Raw genomic sequence first — 19,609 nt, 5'->3', positions numbered from 1 at the left:
AATTCCTCTTACAAGTACTCCCTGCTTTCCACCATCCCCACAACAACTTCATCTAGGCTCCATTCCCTTTGGCCTGGACTCTGGTAGTGGCTCCCTCGCTGCCTCTGGTCTCTAGCCACTCAAATCCATCTGCCATGCTGTACCCTTCAGTGGCTCCCAGTTGCTTACAGGGTCAAGTCCCAAAGCATTCCTACGGTCTAGTATGTGACTAGGGCTCTACTCACCTCCTGCTACCTTGTAAAACCACCCCCACCCCCACAACTGCTGGGAAGACCCTCCCCATCTCCACCCCTAGTTTAAGTTTCCTCCTAACTCCCGCCTTATCCTTTAAGTCTCAGCTCCCACATCCCCTCCTCCTTGACCACGCCTCCTCCCCCACCCCCAAGCAACTCTGGCTTCCAGTTTTTGCATTGAGAGGTTCCCCAGTACCTCCCCAGATCCCCACCACACCTCTCACACTAGACTGTAATCAATGGCTCATAAGTCTGTTGTCCCTGCTGGCCTACAAGCTCCTCAGCAGGACTCTGTATTTCTGGCACCTAAATGTGTTTTGAAGGAGAATAAACGATGTTTGAACAGTAGAGCACCAGAGCGGTTGTAGCAGAAGTAGCACCACCAAGCCTGCTCTTGCCTCAGGGCCTTTGCACTTGCTGTCCTGTTTGCTTGGGATACTCTTTTCCTCAAGTATCTACTTGGTTGGCCTTCTGGCATCATTCAGATCTCTTCACAAATTTCACCTCCTCAAAGAGCTCTTCCCTGGCTCCTTTTATCCAACATGGTACTCACACTTCCCACTTTGAAACTATCTACCTACCTTTCCTGCTTCATTATTTTCAGGGCTCTGATTGACACCTGGCATGTTACATATTCATGTGTTCATTGACTATCTTCCCTAATAAAATCTAAGTTCCATGAGGGCAAGGATTTTTTTTTTTTTTTTGCTGCTGAATCGCCAACATCTGGAACAAAGCCAGGCACAGAGAAAATGCTCAATAACTGTTTGTTGAATGTTGTTGAACTTGGACTTAGAACTGGGTGTGAACCCTCCCTCTACCATTGTCAAATTCTGTGTGACCTTGGACTAGTTGTCTGTTTCCTCTGAGGCTCAGTCTTATCATCTGTAAAATGGGAAGAATAATTGTACATAAATCATGGGTAAGAATGAAATGAGATCAGCACTTTGAAAGTACTTACTTAGCATGCTGCCTGGCACAGAGACGGCAGGTAACACCTGTCAGCTGAAATCCGTGGACTCACCAATGTCTTCTGCTTCTCTGATCCCTACCGTGGGCCCTTTCCCCACCCAGTCCTTCTCATGCCCATGGTGGTCCCACCATCAGGGGCTTGGCACTCACTTGCCGCAGTTGTAGAGGTCACAGCAGAAGCAGGTGTTGCCCCGGATGCGAGGTGTGCAGAATCCACGGCTGAGGTGAGGGCAGTTCACCTGTGGACACACAGCAGTGAGCGGGTGAGCTGGTGTTGGATGGGAGTAGGACCCTCTGCGATCGGCAGTGTGAGCTAGTGAACTGATGGGAGACGGCAAGGATGGCTGTGAAATGAACACACCAAAGCACAGCCGGGATGGGGCTGGGCGGGCGGCTGGCTGATCTCGTGCATGAGGCAAGTCACTGTGGAGCTGGGCTCACATCCAGCCTCAGCCACAGACCCTCAGCACCCCATCCCTGGAAGGTGGAGATGGAGAGGAGGAAGGACGGATGGAAGAGCAGACAGAAGAACAAATGGACAGTAGGAAATGAGGCTACGAGGGGGAATTGGGGTACAGGAGGAAAGAGGACCACACTGGGGAAGGAAGACAGAGGGGCGGTCACATGCACTCTGAAGTACACTAGTACCTCTCGAGCTGCCTGCGTAAGGTTCCTCATAACCCTCGCGGAAGGAGAATTTTTGGTTGAGGAACTTATGACCTTATACAGGAAAAATAGGGTTAGGGGGACCAGGGTTACAAGTGAACCTATGGAAGTCATCATTCATATTTTTACAGTCACCAAGGTAACACGAGAATGTGATCATGATGAAATCAAGAGAATAACAATGACATTTTATACATCTCGAGTTTGCCCACAAAAAAGGAAAAATTAACTTCCATTTACCGTTTCTTGTTTGTGAGAAATCTTCCAGGGTTCCCACCACCACCACCCCCGCCCCACAATACAGGTGCAACGAAGTGCTTGTAAATGTGTTTTGCTGTGTTACAGAGAATATGGGTGGTAAACAGGCACTTTTTCTATACTGGGTCCTTCATCCAAAAGTTCAAGCCTTTCTGACACACTGTCGGCACGCACATCTTTCTACTCCTTTCTAACCCCGAGAATAGTTAGGGAAAAAAGTAAATTGCTGATCAGGGGAAGGAAAATGGGGCAAGTCAGTGGCAAAGTCACCATGTAAGTACTTGCCCTAACGCCTTGGGAGCAGGTCCATAGCTTTGCCGGCCTCTCCAGGCACTGTTCACACTGGATTTTAGGGAGAACAGCTTCCCCTGATGCCGGTCCATTTTATGGAATGCAGTCACCACTTTACACCCACTTCTCACCCTTTTCCAACAATCACAAGTGTACCATTTTTCTAGCTATTCTCAGAGTGGGGAGTGACTCTCAATTTGAGGTTAATAGAGAACCAAACGGTCGATGTTGCTAGAAGCATACGATACAGGTTCATGTTAAAGGGCTCTCTGGGTTGGGGAGGGGTGGTTGTGAGCTGAAATGAAAGCTCTCGAGAATGACCTGAAGCCTGACCTCACCTCACCGCCCACTGCCTCAGCTTCTCCATGAGGTAACAGTGACCCAAGGAGAGCTTTGTGGGATGGGAGAGATACCACCTCACGTGTCCACTCAAGCATCATCAGACTGGCCTCCTGAGGTTGTCATGAGACCAGGGGAGTCAGGGCCAGGCCAACAGCTGCCCCAGAGCCTCAAATTGAAGCAGGCTTCTCAATAACCTTCATTTGGCTCCTGACCGCCCTCCCCACTCCCGCATATGAGACTCAGGCTCTGCCTCCCCGGTCCAGGCCTTCTGCCTTGGAGGGCCTCCCACTTTACTTCCAGCTAGACGTCAAGTCCAGGCAGCTGAACCATCCTCTGCAGATGTGGGGAAGGACCTGCCCTGTGGCCTCTGTACTCTCCTCTGTCCCTCTCAGGATCAAAGCCACACACAGAGAGGCTGCCTGCTGGGGTCAGAGGGGCAGCCTGTGACCACAGAACAAAGCAAATCTGATTAGGCCTCAGGACGCGATAACCTATGACCGTGGCCCCATTTAGCACCTTGCCTTGAACTGAACCACTGAACAAATCAACTAAAGACACCTCACAGCAAGCTGCAGGCCTCAGGAAGAGAGTCAAAGAAAAAGGGTTCTAGGCAGAACAGGAGACTTTTCCCAAAGGTAAGACGGGTAACCCCATTCTGGCTCTTACCTCCTCAGCTTCCTTCTGAGATGTCTTGGGGACATAGTGGCACCGGTTAGCATAGAGGGGCTTCAGATCCTGGAAAGGGAAACAGCAAACCAAAAGGCTTTGGGCTTTGGAAAACAAAGCAGCAAGTGCTCTGATGGGTAAGAAAAGATTTGAACACACACACATCCCAGTGCAGGTAGTGTTGGGTTAATTTCTGTGAGGATCAGATAAAAATGTTCTAATAACTACTTTCTATTGGGCCACTTAGTTTATGAGAAATTAGGAAATTGATTCAGAAATGCGTTTCTTAAAATTTCCATTCTGGTTTTCTTTTATTTCTAGTCTTTGTCTCTTTGCAAAGAATCCCCAGGGAACAGGAGTCAAAACTCCAGGTGATCACGACATGGCCCTCCGCAACAGAGGGAGGCCAGCTCCAACAATGAGGTCTCATTATCACCTGAGGACAGGACCAGGGCAGGCTGAGGCATCCTCCCTGTTGTCATTGCCATAGGCTTTTCCACAAAGAAGAGCTCAGGAAGCAAATCCCGGGGGGATGGGCAGCCACGGAGCCCACACTAGGTTTTAACTCAACTGAACTATGAGCCATTTTCACTCAACTACACAGATTAGAAAAAGACAGTGAACTCCAAAAATACTGCTAAAGCCCAGGAAAAGCTGACTAGCCCTGCTGGTTTGGCCAGCTTCCTGTGAGGGAGCTCTCAGGCATGGGGGGCAGGCGGCGGCGGGGAGGGTGGCATGCATTGGGGTGGGACAGACAGATGCCACCCAGTGCTGCCCAGAAGGTGGCAGGCAGGGGATGCTGCCCCAACTTTCACAGGACACTAAACATCCCCTGAGTGGGAGGGGCCTTCAGCCAAGAGCAGGTTAGCACAGGATCAGCAGTTTATACAAACTCACCTTTGGAGGTGGGCCAAATCGCCCTGGCAGAGGGAGTTTATCTATTGCCCCATCCCCAATGACCCCACTTCTCTCACCACTGCCAATCATCCTGATGGCTGCTTTCCCCCACTTGTGTGATTGAGCATCTCCTGTACCTGACACCCATGTGCCCCCTGCCTCCCTGCCTGCCACCCCGTCCAGTTACTTCTACCTAGCTGCTCTGTGTTCTCAAAGCATCGTGCCTGGGGCTCAGCCTGGAGTCAGGCTGGAAAGACATGAGGGTTCTCATGGTCATGACTGGCAGGGTTTATTGTCCCCACTTGGGCAATGGTAGAAGTAGTTATCATTCCGTGGTTGTGGCGGGGGGGGAGGCTCGATGTGCTGCTTGTAACCCCCTGACCTCCTGGTTCTACTAAGAGTATTCAGCTGCCAACTGCCTAAACAAAGATCGACGTGTGTGTGTGTGTGTGTGTGTGTGTGTGTGTGTGTGATGGTGGTCCATGTACTGCCTGTAGCTACCCTTCGGCACTGAGGCCCCAGGGAAGGAATAAGCCCACGTGACTGGCAGGTAAGAAAAGGCCACTGAGCCGGCCGACAGCCTTTTATTTATGCCTGAAGGGCGAGCAATGGCTGGTCGGAGTGCTGGCCACCAGCTGCCTTCCACTGAGAGTTTGAGTGCTCAGGGCCAGGCCCTCTCAGGGTGCCTTCACGCCCATGATTTCATACCGTCCTCATGTTACCCCTGAGAGGTAACTAAGTTCCTATTACATCCAGGTAGAAGAGACGAAACTGGCACATGAAGGTGATGTGACTTGCCCGGCTAGTTAATGGCTCTCTTCAGAGAGGGGAAAGGAAGGAAATTGGAGACAAGGGAGAGAAGGAATGAGACACATTCAGAGGGCTGTGTCAGAAGGCAGGTGAAGCTCATATGCCCTTGAGCCAAAAGACAGGGCACCATGGGACTTCCCTGGTGGCCCAGTGGTTAAGACTTGCAGGGGCCACACGTTCAATCCCTGGTCAGAGAACTGGATTCCCACATGCCATGGGATGGCAGCCAAAAAGTAAACAAAAGGACAGGGCACCATGAGATTAAAGGGGCTCCACAACAGGAAGGGCTGGTTCTAACCCACCCAAGCAGTGCGGGAGTCCAAATGCGCCTTTCATTTAAGCTGGCAGGTACAGTATAGGCAAAAAGGTTTTCTCAAAGACTCATCCAGCTTTACCCCAAACTCTTGAATCAAATGCTCTACTGCAGGCCACTACTAGCAGGAGGTACAGATGACCTAGAGTCAGAGGCTGGAAGAAACTTCCAGTAAATATAACTTGGATTTTTCTTCCATTGCCTTTTGGCTAAGGCCACCAATCAAAACCTTTTGGAGTTTAGGAGTCAGGGAAATGCAAATCAAAACCACAATGAGAAACCATTTCAAACCTGCTAGGATGGTTACAATTAAGAAGTCAGCTAATAATAGGAGATTGGCACACTCGGACGCTCCCAGTGCAACTATAAAATGATGCAGCCACTTGGGAAAATTGGCAGTTCTTCAAAAGGTTAAATATAGTTACCATATGACCAATACTTTGAATCATAGGTATATACACAAAGAAAATGAAAACATAGGTCTGCAGAGAAACTGGTACACAAATGTTTATAGCAGCATTATTCATAAAAGCCAAAAGGTGGAAACAACCTGTATGTCTGTCAACTGGTGAATGAACAACCAAAGTGGTATATCCATACAATCGAATATTATTAGGCCATAAAAAGAAAGGAAGCACTGACATATGGTACAATATGGATGAATGTAGAAAACATTATACTAAGTAAAAGATGTCACAGAAAACCACACATTATATAATGCCATTAATATGAAATGTTAACTAATAAAGGGAAATCTATAGAAAAAGAGAGTAGATTAGTGGTTGCCTAGGACTTGGGAGAGCAGGCAGATTAGGGAGGTGATAGCTAATGGGTATGGGGTTGTTTGGGGATGATGAAAACCTTCTAAAATTGATTTGGTGATAGTTTGCACATATCCATGAATGTACTAAAAGCTACTGAATTATATACTTCAGATGGATAAATTAGATGAAGATGTGAACTATGTCTCAATACAGCTGTTTAAAAAAAAATTAGAAGTAGGAAGAGGAGGGAAAAGGAGGAAGCCATTTTAGCTCATGATGCCATGAAAATCTACCGCAGGCTTCTTGGCCACTAGGCCTGTGTTGCTATGGAGACTGCCTTGGAGTGAAGAGTGCTTGTCAAATGGGGATAATCATGTCTGCCCTACATATCTCACAGGATGGTTGTGGGTCTCAAATGAGATAATAGATGTCAAGACACCATGGAAACGCTAAATTCACCACACAAAAACAGAATTATTCTCATTAAAATGGCGCCTGTTGGAACAAAACAGCACACCAATACTATGACTGACTGCAAGCATGCTACAAAAAATAGGTATATATACTCAGGGGGTAACGTGAAAATTGGCCTATGCGATAGAATCGCTATTTTAGGGTGGTTAGGGTGGTAGGAGAGTGGATGTAACAAGCTCCTGTTGTGTCATCTGCCTTTTCAAAAAGAAAAAGATGGCTCCTCTCAGCTAAAATAATAAGGGATGGATCTGATATAGGAACCAATCTATTCTTGGCCCAAAAGAGAACTGGGCAAAAAACCTTTCTCTCACACCCCATACTTTTCCCCCTGCCCAGAAATGATCTCCTTACATGCCAACACTGACTATGTGAATTCCACTAAGCTTGGCAAGTGAGGGACTGACTCAGGTTTGTGAGGAGAGTCCAAGAACAAGCTGGGATTGAAACAATGTTTCAAATCACCCTTGCCCAGATCCATCCATACCCAGGACTCTCCCTCAGGCTAACCTGCACTGTTAGCCAAAGACTGAAACGGAATAAAATATCACTGATCCACAGAATATTCTATGATTCAATTTTTCTCTAATTCACTTGTTTTAGAAAATATACAGTTCCAACTAGTTCATAGGATGTTTTCATTTTCTTTTTATTTATGGATTTTTAATTGCTTTATGTTTTCATTTTTCACTGTTGGTTCAGTTGGGGATAAAAATAAGTGTGTGAGTGGTTGTGGGGGCTCAGTAAGCAGCTTAGCTTACTCTTGCTTGGGATCTGTGGGCCAGATCAGGGCCACTCTATGACCTCCCTGGGACTTTTGCCTTTTGCGGACTCCTTCCTCCATTCAAAATATTGAATTGGATGTTTCATTTATTTTAATTATATGTTATGACTCCCATTGGTATAAAGACAAATTTCTATTACATGTGAAAAGTTTTTGTTTTTGTTTTTGTTTTTGTTTTTGTTTTTTGCCTTAAAGGTCATCATTTTTCCTCTGATTTGAAAATAAATTCTATTTTTCTGGGACCCAATAAAAGTTCATGGTTGTGGGCACTGTGTCTATTGAGCCCAATGGAGGTCAGATTAAGAAAGCACAGAGTGAGGGGTGGGGGTTCCTCTAGCGGGGCCCACGGGAAGGACCCGAATCCCAGGCTTCCCTGAGAAGAAGCACAGATTTGGGTTTCAGGCCTTCCTCGAGGCTTAGCTTCTCCAGAATTGGAAGCACTTGGCACCTGAACGCCAGGACTGGGATTGTTCTGGAGAATTTTAGTTCTGGGGCTTTCTCCAGACCCCAATCACATCACTCCTCTCCAACTATGAAGACAGCAAAGTTCAATGATCCTAGAAAGGGTGTCTGGGGGCAGGGATTAATACTCTGTGTTCCCAATGCAGGGGCACGCGGATTCCAGCCCAGGTCAGGGAACTCGACTCCACATGCCAAAAACAATGTGTCTGTCCTCATGGGCCACTCTTGTCGCTGCTGGAGATGGCGAGGGGAGGTCAGCTACCAGGGCTCTCTCCCTGCCTCCTCACTCCCAGTGCCAATTCCCTGGCCCCGATGCCCTTGTCTTTGACTTTTCCAAATCTCAACGACCTCCAGCCCCTCCCCCACTGGGAAGCCTGGCCTGACCCAAGGTAAACCACTCTGGCACCTAGAGTTCACCCCCCCAGCTCAGCCCGTGCTGTAGTGCATTCTGTGGGGTCCTTATGTTGACGTCACCTCCATGGGACAGGGATCCTGTCTTCTACTTCTTCCGCACCCCTTACAGCCCTCAGCACACACCCAGCACACACCCGCTCGATGAAGCTTCCGTGTATCGCACACTTACTTTAACCCAGACTAAAAATACTCACAATGTGTCTGGCAGCAAAGACCCCATCAACTATGGCACAGCAAAAGGCCGCAATCACACCAAAGCTGATAAAGACGATAGAAGCCACCAGCTGTTGGGGGACAAAGCAAAAGTGTCTGTTAGCCTTCCACTCTCACTGCTTCCGGGGATGAGGCGATCCCCAAGAGACCTCCCGGCAAAGCAGAATGCTGGCCCATCACCCCACGGGGAGGCCCTTTTCAGTAGCATGAGTGGGAAGGGGATGCAGAGAAGGGGCCCCTGGAGCATGTCCTACATTTTCAGGGCAAGCTAAGAAACTCACTCCGTGAGTCAGTGAGTACCCAAGGAAGAGGAGGCTGAGGAATCAGGCTGCATGGCTCTTCCACTCTGAGACTCAGAAAAGTGTCAGACCTTTGATATCATGTAGTCCAACCCCTATTTTATTTACTGTGGAGTTGGAGGCTCAGAGAGGGGAAATGGTGTGTCCCAGGTCACTGGCCAGGCTATGGAAGAGCCTGTGCCCATCAACTCCTAGTACAGTGACCTGCCCAACCCCTCATGACTCTGAGGCCCCACACAACCTGACATGGCCCTGCATCACAGAGGAAGGAGACCACACAACTTATGGCTTAGATGTCAAAGACATTTTACAAGGGTTGAAGTCTCTGAAATCGATCAATTCTGTGCAGTCAATAAGAAAAAATTCAAGTACGAAAATTGCTGGAACTAGACTGCCCTATTCTCTGATCGTGTTAGGTAACAGAAATTTTCCTAATAATGTGTCTCCCATTACAAGGGGAATACTACAATCTAATGAGGAGGTAGGCATTTCTAGGTGTTTCCAGGGTCGGGAGTAGGTACTGCCTGAGCCCACCACCTACCCTTGTGAAAGTGTTAGTTGCTCAGCCATGTCCCAGTCGTTGTGACCCCAAGAACCGTAACCTGCCAGGCTCCTCTCTCCATGGATTTTCTAGGCAAGAATACTGAGTGGGTAGCCATGCCCTCCTCCAGGGGATCTTCCTGACCCAGGGATCGAACCCAGGTCTCCAACATTGCAGGCAGATTCTTTACCATCTGAGCCCTGTGGGAAGCCCCCATCTGCCCTTGTTGACCCTCAAAACAACACTCCTTGAGGTGCTTTTGTGAGAGGAAAGGGAGAAATAGGATGACATTAGGCTGCTCTCTACGGATAAGAGAGGAAATAAAAGTCAAGACCACCCTAAGGTTCTCCCATCTCAACAGGCTACGAGGAAATACAGATCTCCTTTGGGAGTTGTTCAGAAACCTTGTCCCATAAATCTCATTTCACAGCAGTACAGAGGATTGGTAAATAATGGATGAACGATGTCATGAAATTGGCATTATTAGCTATGCTATGATCAGCTCTACAATTAGAACTCCCCTGTTATTTTGAATAATTTAAATCCAAAGTGCAAACACAACTGGCTGCGGGAGAGCCCAGGTGACATGGAAGAAGAGGACTATGCGAACTCCCCCGAGGCTGACTCCCCACACTGCTGGGGGAGAACATATGGTTAGAGTTCTCTGTCCCTGGAGCTATTATGTTATCTGATTAAACTTGCTGTTAAATAGACTCCATTATCAAAGTCTAGATGCCATGGAGACTTGTACTGGGGAGGCTAATCAGTCCACCATCTGACCACTCACCAGGCCTCTTGATTTACAAGCCTATGAAACTGCAATAAGCGTGCAATTCAGTCTGTACTTTCTTCTCTTGCCCTCTACGAAGCCTTCTCAGGCTGAAGCAGGAAGACACAACAGCTTGCCCTTGTGGGGCCCCATTCGGACAGAGAACTTGGTGAGTTTTTACCTCCCAGTATATGCCCATCTTTCCTCTCCACCTCATCACACAGGTACCTTTGAACCAAGGGTCATGGGACTATCGGAGACCAACTTTGTAATTTTATTTTGTCTTCTTGTGCCCTATATGTATTTGTTCTATTAATTCAAGTCCCTTAGATGGAAATCTCAGGCTATACATCAGAGAGGGAGGGATAAGGGTGGCCACTAAGTGCAGGAATCAGAGTAGCAAAGGCACCCCAAGTGAGGACAGTGGCCTGACTGGCTAGGCTGGTGCACTCATTCGCTGAGGAGGGGAAAAGCAAAGGGGAAGATACAGATTATTCTATCCTTGTGACTTAAGGAGATGAGCTGGGCAACTGAGGGAGCATCAGGCAAGGTGAGAACAAGTCCCACAGCACAGGGTCGATTTACAACAAGTTTCCTGGAAGCTTAGAGGAAGGTAGCTGTTTCTTTCGTGGTCCGATGTGGGCCACCTTAGGAAGTGTGCTACCCATCCACAGAAATGTTGAGCTCTTTCAGATGAAGATTGTGTAGCCATGAAAACTTACCATCTGCCGTTTGTTCTCCACGAGGTTTGATCCGATGATTCCAAGGAATGATCCAAAGCCAAGCTGTAAAGCAACAGGGTATAGATGGTCAGCCTGACCACACACACAATCATTCCAGCCCCAGGACAGGATTCAGGATCGCAGAAAATAACCTGCTAAACCTGTGCAGTTGTTATGCACACAAATACAGTATGAGCTAAAAAAGCATTTCTCCCACCATTTACCAATTTGCCCCTGTAGATATGAATCACACCTAAAAAGAAACTCAAGTGCCCGAAAGCTAAAAGTAAAAGTCAACCATAGTTTATCAGAGCCTGCTGATTTCAATTTCCATATCCATTACCTAGCATGTGAACGGTGAAAAGCACACATTATATTCTGATCTTTTATCTTTTCTTTGAAAAGAGACCTTCTACCCTGATGCACGAATCACAAAATAAAGGTTGGAAATAGCAATTTTTGATGTATCTGCCACACTAATCAAACCCAGGAAGTACTTTAGAAATCAGCAAGCACCTTAACCTAGACTTAAAAAAAAGAACAATTTTTTTGAAAGCCTGTATTTGTGGTTGACCCACTGCAATTTATGTGAGCACTTATTCACCTCTTCTTCCATCTTTGCTTCATTTATAGACAGAAAGCATTCATTAAAGGGTGAGCAGAAATGGCAGTGTAAAACGCTGAGAAACAATCTCCCTGTCTTAGCGTCTGGGATGATGGCTCAGAGTAGCAAATCCCACTTTGCTCTCAGTTCTGCCATTAGTGGACTGAATCTGCCAGTCTCTGCTGGGAACAATCACTAACCGATGGCCGTTATCAGGAATGAAAGTGGAAGAAGTAAAATGTGGTGGGAATGGACCAATAAATCTTAACGAAAGTCCAGTGGTGTAGTTACATTTCTCTTGAGCCTCACTAATGATCAGGCTTTCCATCTGCAGCCTTACTTTGGCTCACAGGGGTATCTCTCTCAGCCTGAGCCCCCCCCCCAGCCTTATACCAGGCTTGGAAAGCTAAAGGACCCAAAGGCTGGGCAAGAGCCTGGTGGGACAGTGTAGGGGGACTGAAGGGAAGGAATGAATACAAATTTCCAAGGCTCATTCTGTAGGGCCACTCAGCCAGCAGCCCTTCTTGGGAAATGCAAGCTGAAGAGCATAAGGGTGTATTCTGTGCCATCCAAGACCCTACAGAGAACATTCTCTCCACAGTTACTCTATGCCTGTCTCCTACCTGGTCTTGTTTGAAATGTAATTAAAATCCACTGTGATAAAAGTATAGTGATTAGGGACATCCCTGGTGGTCCAGTGGTTAAGAAATCACCTTGCAATGCAGGGAAAACAGGTTTGATCCCTGGTCAGGGAACTAAGATCCTACATACTGTGTAAGCCTGGGCACCACGACTAGCGAGCCTGTTTACCACAACAAAATATCCCATATGCCACAACTAAGATCAGACATAGCTAAATAACAAATAAATAAAAAATTTAAAGTATCGTGATTAAAAGCTGGTCATCAGACTAGCCTGGCTTCTAAAACCCAGCTCTTTCCCTTGTGTCTGCAACCTTAAACAAACTGACTGACCTCCCTAAACCTCAGTTTCCTTAGCTGGAAAATGGGGACATCGAAGTGGCCGTCTTGCAGGATTTTTTAAGGATTAGCCAGGATGCTACCAGTCAAAGAACTTTGCACACGGCCTAGCACACAGCAAGTACTCAGTAAATAGGGGTTATTGTTCTAGCGATTATCATCACTTTTTAAAAAGACATTTAACTTTTGAGCAGCTCTAACCTGATTTGAGCTGGGAAATCCTATCATTCTTTGCTCTATTTCAGAAGAGTTTCAAATTCTATCTTATCTGCCCTTCCAATATGTTCACAGTTTCCATTTTTTCAGGAAGAATTCCATGAATAGTCTGTGCTTATGATACCCTGGGCCATTTGTGGAGATTGAAAGAAAGTCACAGGCAGCTTCTTACAAGGAAAATAAGTCCTTTTACTGAGTGGTTCATCAGTTTCCACAGATATTCACTGAATGTCTCCTGATCCCCAACGGCAACCTTTGCCTTAAGACAGGAAGCAAAGCAAAGACACTCCTGCTGACACTCTCAAATAACTCTCTGATGGCAATGACCGGAAGAGGCGGCCTGAAGCCTCATGGAATTGTCTGGAAATCCCAGGGCAGCCAGTTACTTTACCCAGTTCCCTCCCCTTTCCTTCCATTCCATTTCTATTCCACTCCAACTCATTCCATTTTCTAACCCTCACTGAGTACTTTTGTCACATAATAAGGTGACATGGCCCCTGCCCTGTACAAATACAAAGCCTAGTGAGGGAGAGAGTCTGTGACCGAATGACCACAGGTGAGATAGAAACAAGGTGCTCAGGAAGCTGAGAATAATTCATTTTGTATTGTTCTTTGACTCTGCTATTCTTAGAAACTATGTGGTCTTAGGCTAGTTCTTTAACCACATCTGCGCTTCAGTTTCTCCCTCTATTAAATGGAATCACAATATCTCGACCCAAACAGGGGGCTGCTTGGGATGAATGAGACAAGGCATGTATGTAGTGTGACTGCATTCAGGGAGGCTGCTTAAATAACGCGTCGCTTCCAGATCTCACAGAGGAGGAGAGAAATGGGGCCAAAAGACAGGCAGAGTCACCAGGGTGACACTAAGATCACCTGAGTTCTGGCTGGAAGAATTCACTCGTCTGAATGATGGCACTAACTTGCAGTGCCGCATAAAAACTACTTTACATATGAAACGCATTTAACTTAAAGAAGCACTTGCCCTCCATGTTGATATGAGCCCCATTTGCTAGACAGCAAAATGAGAGCCTAGAGAAGTTGTCTGGGCTTGTCCCTCTGACAGCAATCAGCAAAACCAAGGATGCCCTCAGATCCCCTGACTAACAGCTGGTGTTCCTCCAGTCACCACTTTGCTGCATTTGCCGCGTGTGAGCAGACAGTGACCTTTGCCACTGCCCACCTTCCCCTCGGGGAAGATGCTCTCTGCAAGGAGGGAGTGAGAGATCCTATAAGGAAGAGCTGAGGCACGTGAAAGCAAGGAGGAAAAAAATTAACAAATTTCCTCAAATAGGCATCGGCCTCTAATCAACTGTTTGCTCCCAGAGGCCTCAGAGAGGTAAGCTCTATGATCCTCCTCGCGAGAACACCGAATCGTGGAATGTTCAGACCTTTGGACCTCCATCTCGACTCCCCACTACCTGAACAAATAACCAGCTTGCTTTGTTTTGGCTGCTCTCCAATTGTAGGGGGGAAAAAAAGACAAATCATTAGAAATCAGATTCCAGGGCTCTTTTTAGACTGCACCCATGCTTACTCCCATCCTGGAGATGAAGCTCAAAAAAGATTAATCATTTGATAAGTTTTCATTGGACAGCTATTCCGGCAGGCCTCAGTACTAGACCTGTGATTTGGAGGCCAGGAAATGAGGTGGGATACGATACCAAGACCAATGAGATAGCCTCAAGGAATTATAATTAAGTAATGGATCTACAATCCCATTCTGTAATCCTGAAATCAACAAAGCTCTTAAAACCAAAAGGCTTTTTTGTAACTAACTTGGTGGCAAAATCTGACCTCAAACTGCTGTGAGGTTATTTTATAATGTTTATCTACTTAGCGTAAAAATTCACAGTTTACTGTAGAAAGATGAAGATGCTTGATTACTGGGTATATATCAAGACTCCACTGGGATAGTAAGATAATATTGGGTTGGCCAAAAAGTTCATTCAGGTTTTTCTGAAGCTTATGAAAAACCCAAATGAACTTTTCAGCCAACCCAATATATGATAGATGCACTGTATTATCTTTCTAAAATACAAAAAAATAAATAAATTTGCCAACACAGCTGGCCCAAGGGTTTAGATAAGGGATTGTTGATGTGTATAAACAAAGCTAAATGAGAATATAGCCCAACATCCCACAAAACAGAATGTGACTATTTTCCAACAATTATGAGCAGAAAGAATCTAAGGTAGGGTGTTCAAAGATGGTAGACACAACTGTGGATCCCAGTCGCTAAGAAATGTCCCAGCTGTCTTTAAGATAGGATAGAAAAGAACATTTGGATAAACAGAGAGAGAGCACTGGGAGGACGTCCCAGCCCAAGTAATGTTCAGGGGACTGTGAATGGACAATTTTGGGAAAAGAAAGGTGTGGGAGACCAGGCTGAGGGCATCTTCAGAGAGCTTTGAATGACAATGCTGAGGAGGCAACAGGAAGCTAGTGGAGGGTTAGTCTTATGAAGCAAATCAAGACTCAAAACTCATCTTTGAAACATGCCTTACTAAGCAAGCAACTTTATCTTAGAATGATCCTATATTTTAGAAACAGCTTCAAACAAGAGGTAAAAAAAAATTTCTGCCTCATTCACAATAAACCACAAAACTATTTTGTGGCTACAAAACCATAAAATCCCACTGTTCAGAGCTCCTTGTATTTCCTGAGCATTCCAGTTAGTCAAAATTTTGTTGGATTTCCAGAGTATTCACATGTGAAGCTGAAGCCACATTGGCCTTAGAGAAGGTTTCTGGGCTATTGATGGTTTTGAATGATCCCTGCTGTCTCTGCCTCCTACTCCCCCATGGGAACTCAGATATAATTTTCAGTTAACTGAGCCTCCCCTTCCCCTGCCTGGGAAAGAGGACAGAAACTCCTGGTTTCTTTCCTGAAAGAAAACCCAGGTGGATGTGGGCCCTAGCAGTACAGCAGGGTAGGGGAGGAGATGTTGGCATGAAAGACTTTTAGCGCTGATCAGGTGGCCGACTCCATCTTGGGGGTTGCGTGGAAAGCACATTTGGAGGCCTCGTTCTCCTGGATCTAAGGCTAGAGCTATAGAGGAGTGGCTTTCTCCCTTATCTTTTCCAGCTTCATACAACCGAGGCTCTCGTTTTATTTTATTTCATTATTATTATTATTTTTTTTTTTTTTAGTCCTCCTGGGTAGAAAGTTCACTGGAACTCTTCTAGAATGGACTATGTCTTGAATATTTGAGGACAGTAAAAATCCTAAGCCAGTTTGTCTTTATGGGTCGGTTTTAATTTTTTTTTTTAATGGTACAGTTCAGCCTGTGGAGAATGAGCACATCTTAAAGATGTCTGTTGCACACATGCCTTAAGATGATGACACCACATTCTGGTTTAGGTACAGTAGTTAACACCCTATCAGAATGCACCTCATTGTCAAAGGGCATCTCATTTGGTAAAATAAAAGATGCTGCAGAAAAGTGTCACGTGACTTAGAGTTTAATAAAATATGATTAGATTTTTCAGTGGCCTGAGATCTCAATATTTTTAAATGAAGTGTATGGTAAGTCATCGTATAATTGCCCCCTAATTGGTCTATTTTAAAATTTTACATTCTCACGGTATGCATTTAACCAGAATCCTAAAATAGCAGAGTTTCCAAATAAACTGACATTTTTTTCCCCAAATCTATACAATAGTTATTTATATTCAGACTGGCCAACTTGATAGTGCAGAATCTAAAGATGCCACATTTGGCTCATTCTGGTTTTATTGCTAAGCATAGTTTATTTATTGTGTTTTAGTTCTTCAAGTGGCTGCTGATCCACCTGAATTAAGAACTTCCCCCAGGTGTTTATTAAAATACACGCCAAGCGTAGGGAAACCACTGGCTTAGAGTCTATACAATAACTCTCTAATAACCAAACTAATTAGTGAAAGCACCAAGGTCCCAAATAAATCTAGATTTTCAGGCATTTATTTTTTCAGAGGCATGGAGTCATTATTGTATCTGTTATAACATGATCTGACCTATCACCTCAAATGGATTTTTCGGCTGTTCAACCTGCATCCTCCCCCCTTCACTTTCTATAATTAAAACCTATTTTCAAGAAACAATCTACAGGAACTATAAAAGCAAAAAGTTTAAGGTTAGCCATAAGGCCAGTTCTCTGATTAACATTTCCATATCAGCTCTCAGTGAGACACACAACACAGACACTCTCCCACTGCTTCAACTTCCAGTGCTAGCTGAACATCAGTACTCCAATAACAATCACGAGCCCTCCTTCCTTTGTTAATGTATTCCAACCCAGCCACCCACAGGCAGATATTCTACAGAGAAGGTTTAGAGCCACCGTTCATGAATAGCAGCTGCTACTCTTAAATGACATGGAAAATACCTTCCCCTCACCCAGGGGGAGTCTGAATCTTGGCTTGAGCATGTGCTCAGCAGTCAGAAATCTCTTACTAAATGTAGTTACCTGAAGCCCACAAAGTCACACAGACCCTATAAATTGCTTTCCCAAGCCACCCAAAATGCAATCTTACCCCCCCTCCTCCCATTCCCCCTCCCTCATGTGTTTAAAAATAAAACCCAATTCTGCTGACGACTGGTTTTCTTGCCTCACCACAGGAAGTGGACCGGGTGAGTTCTCACGTCACATGCTTAGCAGAGGGCACCAAATGTTGTTTGTGGGACACCTGCCCTTGGCTGAGGGGAGCTCTGTGGGCCCAAGGAGGAACTCCCCCAGTGGGGTGGGTGGCCTTCAGCAGCTGGGTGCCAGAGTCCAGGGCTATTGAGGAGCTGACTGTGGAATCGGTGACCTAGGCAACAGGCGTCAGGCTTGGTCACTCACCAGTGCTGGCTTGTCAAAGGCATCCATTTTTAATCCCTTCCCCTTCCTTTGCTTCTCTCTCCAACCCCCACCGCTCCAAAAAAAAAAAAAGAGTAAAAAAGAAGAGAGACAAAAAAACAAACAAATTCATCTGTCCTCTCTGATAACCTAAAACGTAAAAAACAACAACAACAAAATCCCATCCTAACTTCCTTCCCGCCTCTAGCAGTTACAATTGAGAAGCCATTTAATTGGTATTCAATTAAGTTTGGGGGGTCAGTAGTAGCATGTATAGATCCAAATGAGGTTTTGTTTGTTTTTTCTTTTCCTCAATTCAACTGAGGTATAATTGACAAAATGGTATATATTTCATTTCATATATGATGTGGTGATTTAGTATTCCAGTGAGGTTTTGTATGCAGAGTTCAGCGCTTTCCAGAGTGGACTGCATGCAGCCTGGGGATGGGTAAAACAATCCACTCAAGTAGGGAAAGAAATTACTCCGAAACTCTTGTTTCCTAATTTTTGTTTATCTGAAAGAATAGGAAATTGCGCATTGCAATTATTCAACACACGGGACTGTCACGGGCGCCCCCCCTCCGAGTAAACATCAGGTGACAAGGCAGCCATCCTTTGGGAGGAGAGCAGTTTGAAAGCAGCAGGGGGTTTGGGGGTGGGGCAGATTATGTGTGCCCGGATAGTTTTATCTAGTCTTCACTAGTGGCAACAAAACGGACAAGGGGTGAGCAAAGGACTCCTGTTGATAAACTACAAAGAAGATGACCGTAATAAAGTAACACAGTGAGAAAATGACAGGAAGTCTCAGGGTAAGCTCTTTGCCACCCTGTGAGAGTACATTCAAAATGCAATGATGCCAATGACAATCATATCTGAGAAGAAAGTCCCACATATTCAAAATTATCTAGTAGGTTACTTGAAATAAGGATTTATAGCCACTAGCTTTAATGAGACTTCATACGAAGTGTGCATCATTCCTTGAAATTTTAGTTAGTATGAAGATATTAAAAATTAAAAGTGCATTCACTTTTATCTAATTTTGAACTTCCATTTTAAATAGGTTTATGAACATGTATATAAATTTGTAAGTGAATACGTATACATATTTTAGGGAGTGGATATTCCACATATTTTTCCTGAGAGGACGACAGGATGACTTTGGAGATCAGTGTGCTGTGGGTCATAAGACTATATCAAGCCTGCAAGGGCCCTCAGAGTTCAAGTAAGGTCAGGTGACCTCTGTTATGTATAGGAAACCAGATGCCCGGAGAGGAAAGAACCTCAGCCTAAGGTAACACTGCTAACTGCTAACATCTCCTAGATGAGAAAACTGAGGTCCAAAGAGTGAGGGCAGATTGCTCGGGATCACACTGCTAGTTAGGCATGGAGCTAGGGTTCTTCTTAGTCCAGTGCTCTTCTAAATAGGCCCGAGTTGTCTCTCTATATGAACACAGAGAGATATATAAAGGAGGAAAACTGAGCAAACACAGAAACTCAAAACAGAATTGAAAGCCATCAGAGTAGAACCAAACGTCTCTAGCTGGCAAGCTGCTGAGACCTACCTATGCCTCTGATACTTACAATAACTCCCGGGTAATAACCTCCAACAGTCACATTCTGGGTCCTGGTGGTTGCAGCGAGGGCCCACCGTGAGAATTAACACGGACACAATGAGCAAAGTCACGGTGACATAGATGGAGTTTCGTTTCCTCCGATTGAAGGCTCCTGAAAGCACATAGAGAAACTGAAATTGCCCATTTCGGCCGCAGAAGAGATGGACTTAAAGAAAAATGTCGCTAGGGAAGGTGTTCCTTCCGTACTCCAACTGGTAACTGGGGTGATCTCTGGGGAGTGGGATGACGGAGAAGAGATGGAGCTTTAGGTTTGTGCAGTCGTCAGGGGTTACGTTTACAGTAAAATATATACATTTCCGGTTTGAAAATAAACATCAGAAGGAACTGTACCAGTTACATAAAAACAAAAACACATTTTGTGCTTTTGGCATCTGATAAAAGATGTGTCATACACACTTAGTGGAGTGTTTTTTTAAGCCAAATTACAAGGTGTATGATAAATGAAAAGCGTACTGTGAAGATATTAAAT

At 45.4% G+C, this 19,609-nt stretch overlaps 1 protein-coding gene across 1 annotated transcript; it reads right to left on the bottom strand.

The window, feature by feature from the left end:
* Nucleotides 1-1,355: 1,355 nt before the first annotated feature.
* LOC102189017 (transmembrane protein 255A) lies at nucleotides 1,356-19,231 on the bottom strand (the record flags this gene model as incomplete). Its single annotated transcript, XM_018045445.1, is given in 7 exon segments — nucleotides 1,356-1,444; nucleotides 1,854-1,925; nucleotides 3,429-3,497; nucleotides 8,538-8,627; nucleotides 10,888-10,950; nucleotides 19,088-19,147; nucleotides 19,149-19,231. Coding segments are annotated over 7 exon segments (526 nt in total), but the record flags the coding sequence as incomplete, so codon positions are not given.
* Between the last annotated feature and the right edge of the window lie 378 nt (nucleotides 19,232-19,609).

Source organism: Capra hircus, unplaced genomic scaffold (assembly GCF_001704415.2).
Source record: "Capra hircus breed San Clemente unplaced genomic scaffold, ASM170441v1, whole genome shotgun sequence".
Lineage (NCBI taxonomy): Eukaryota > Metazoa > Chordata > Mammalia > Artiodactyla > Bovidae > Capra > Capra hircus.
The sequence above is the reverse complement of the archived record's forward strand: the minus strand, read 5'-3'. Positions and strand labels throughout refer to the sequence as shown.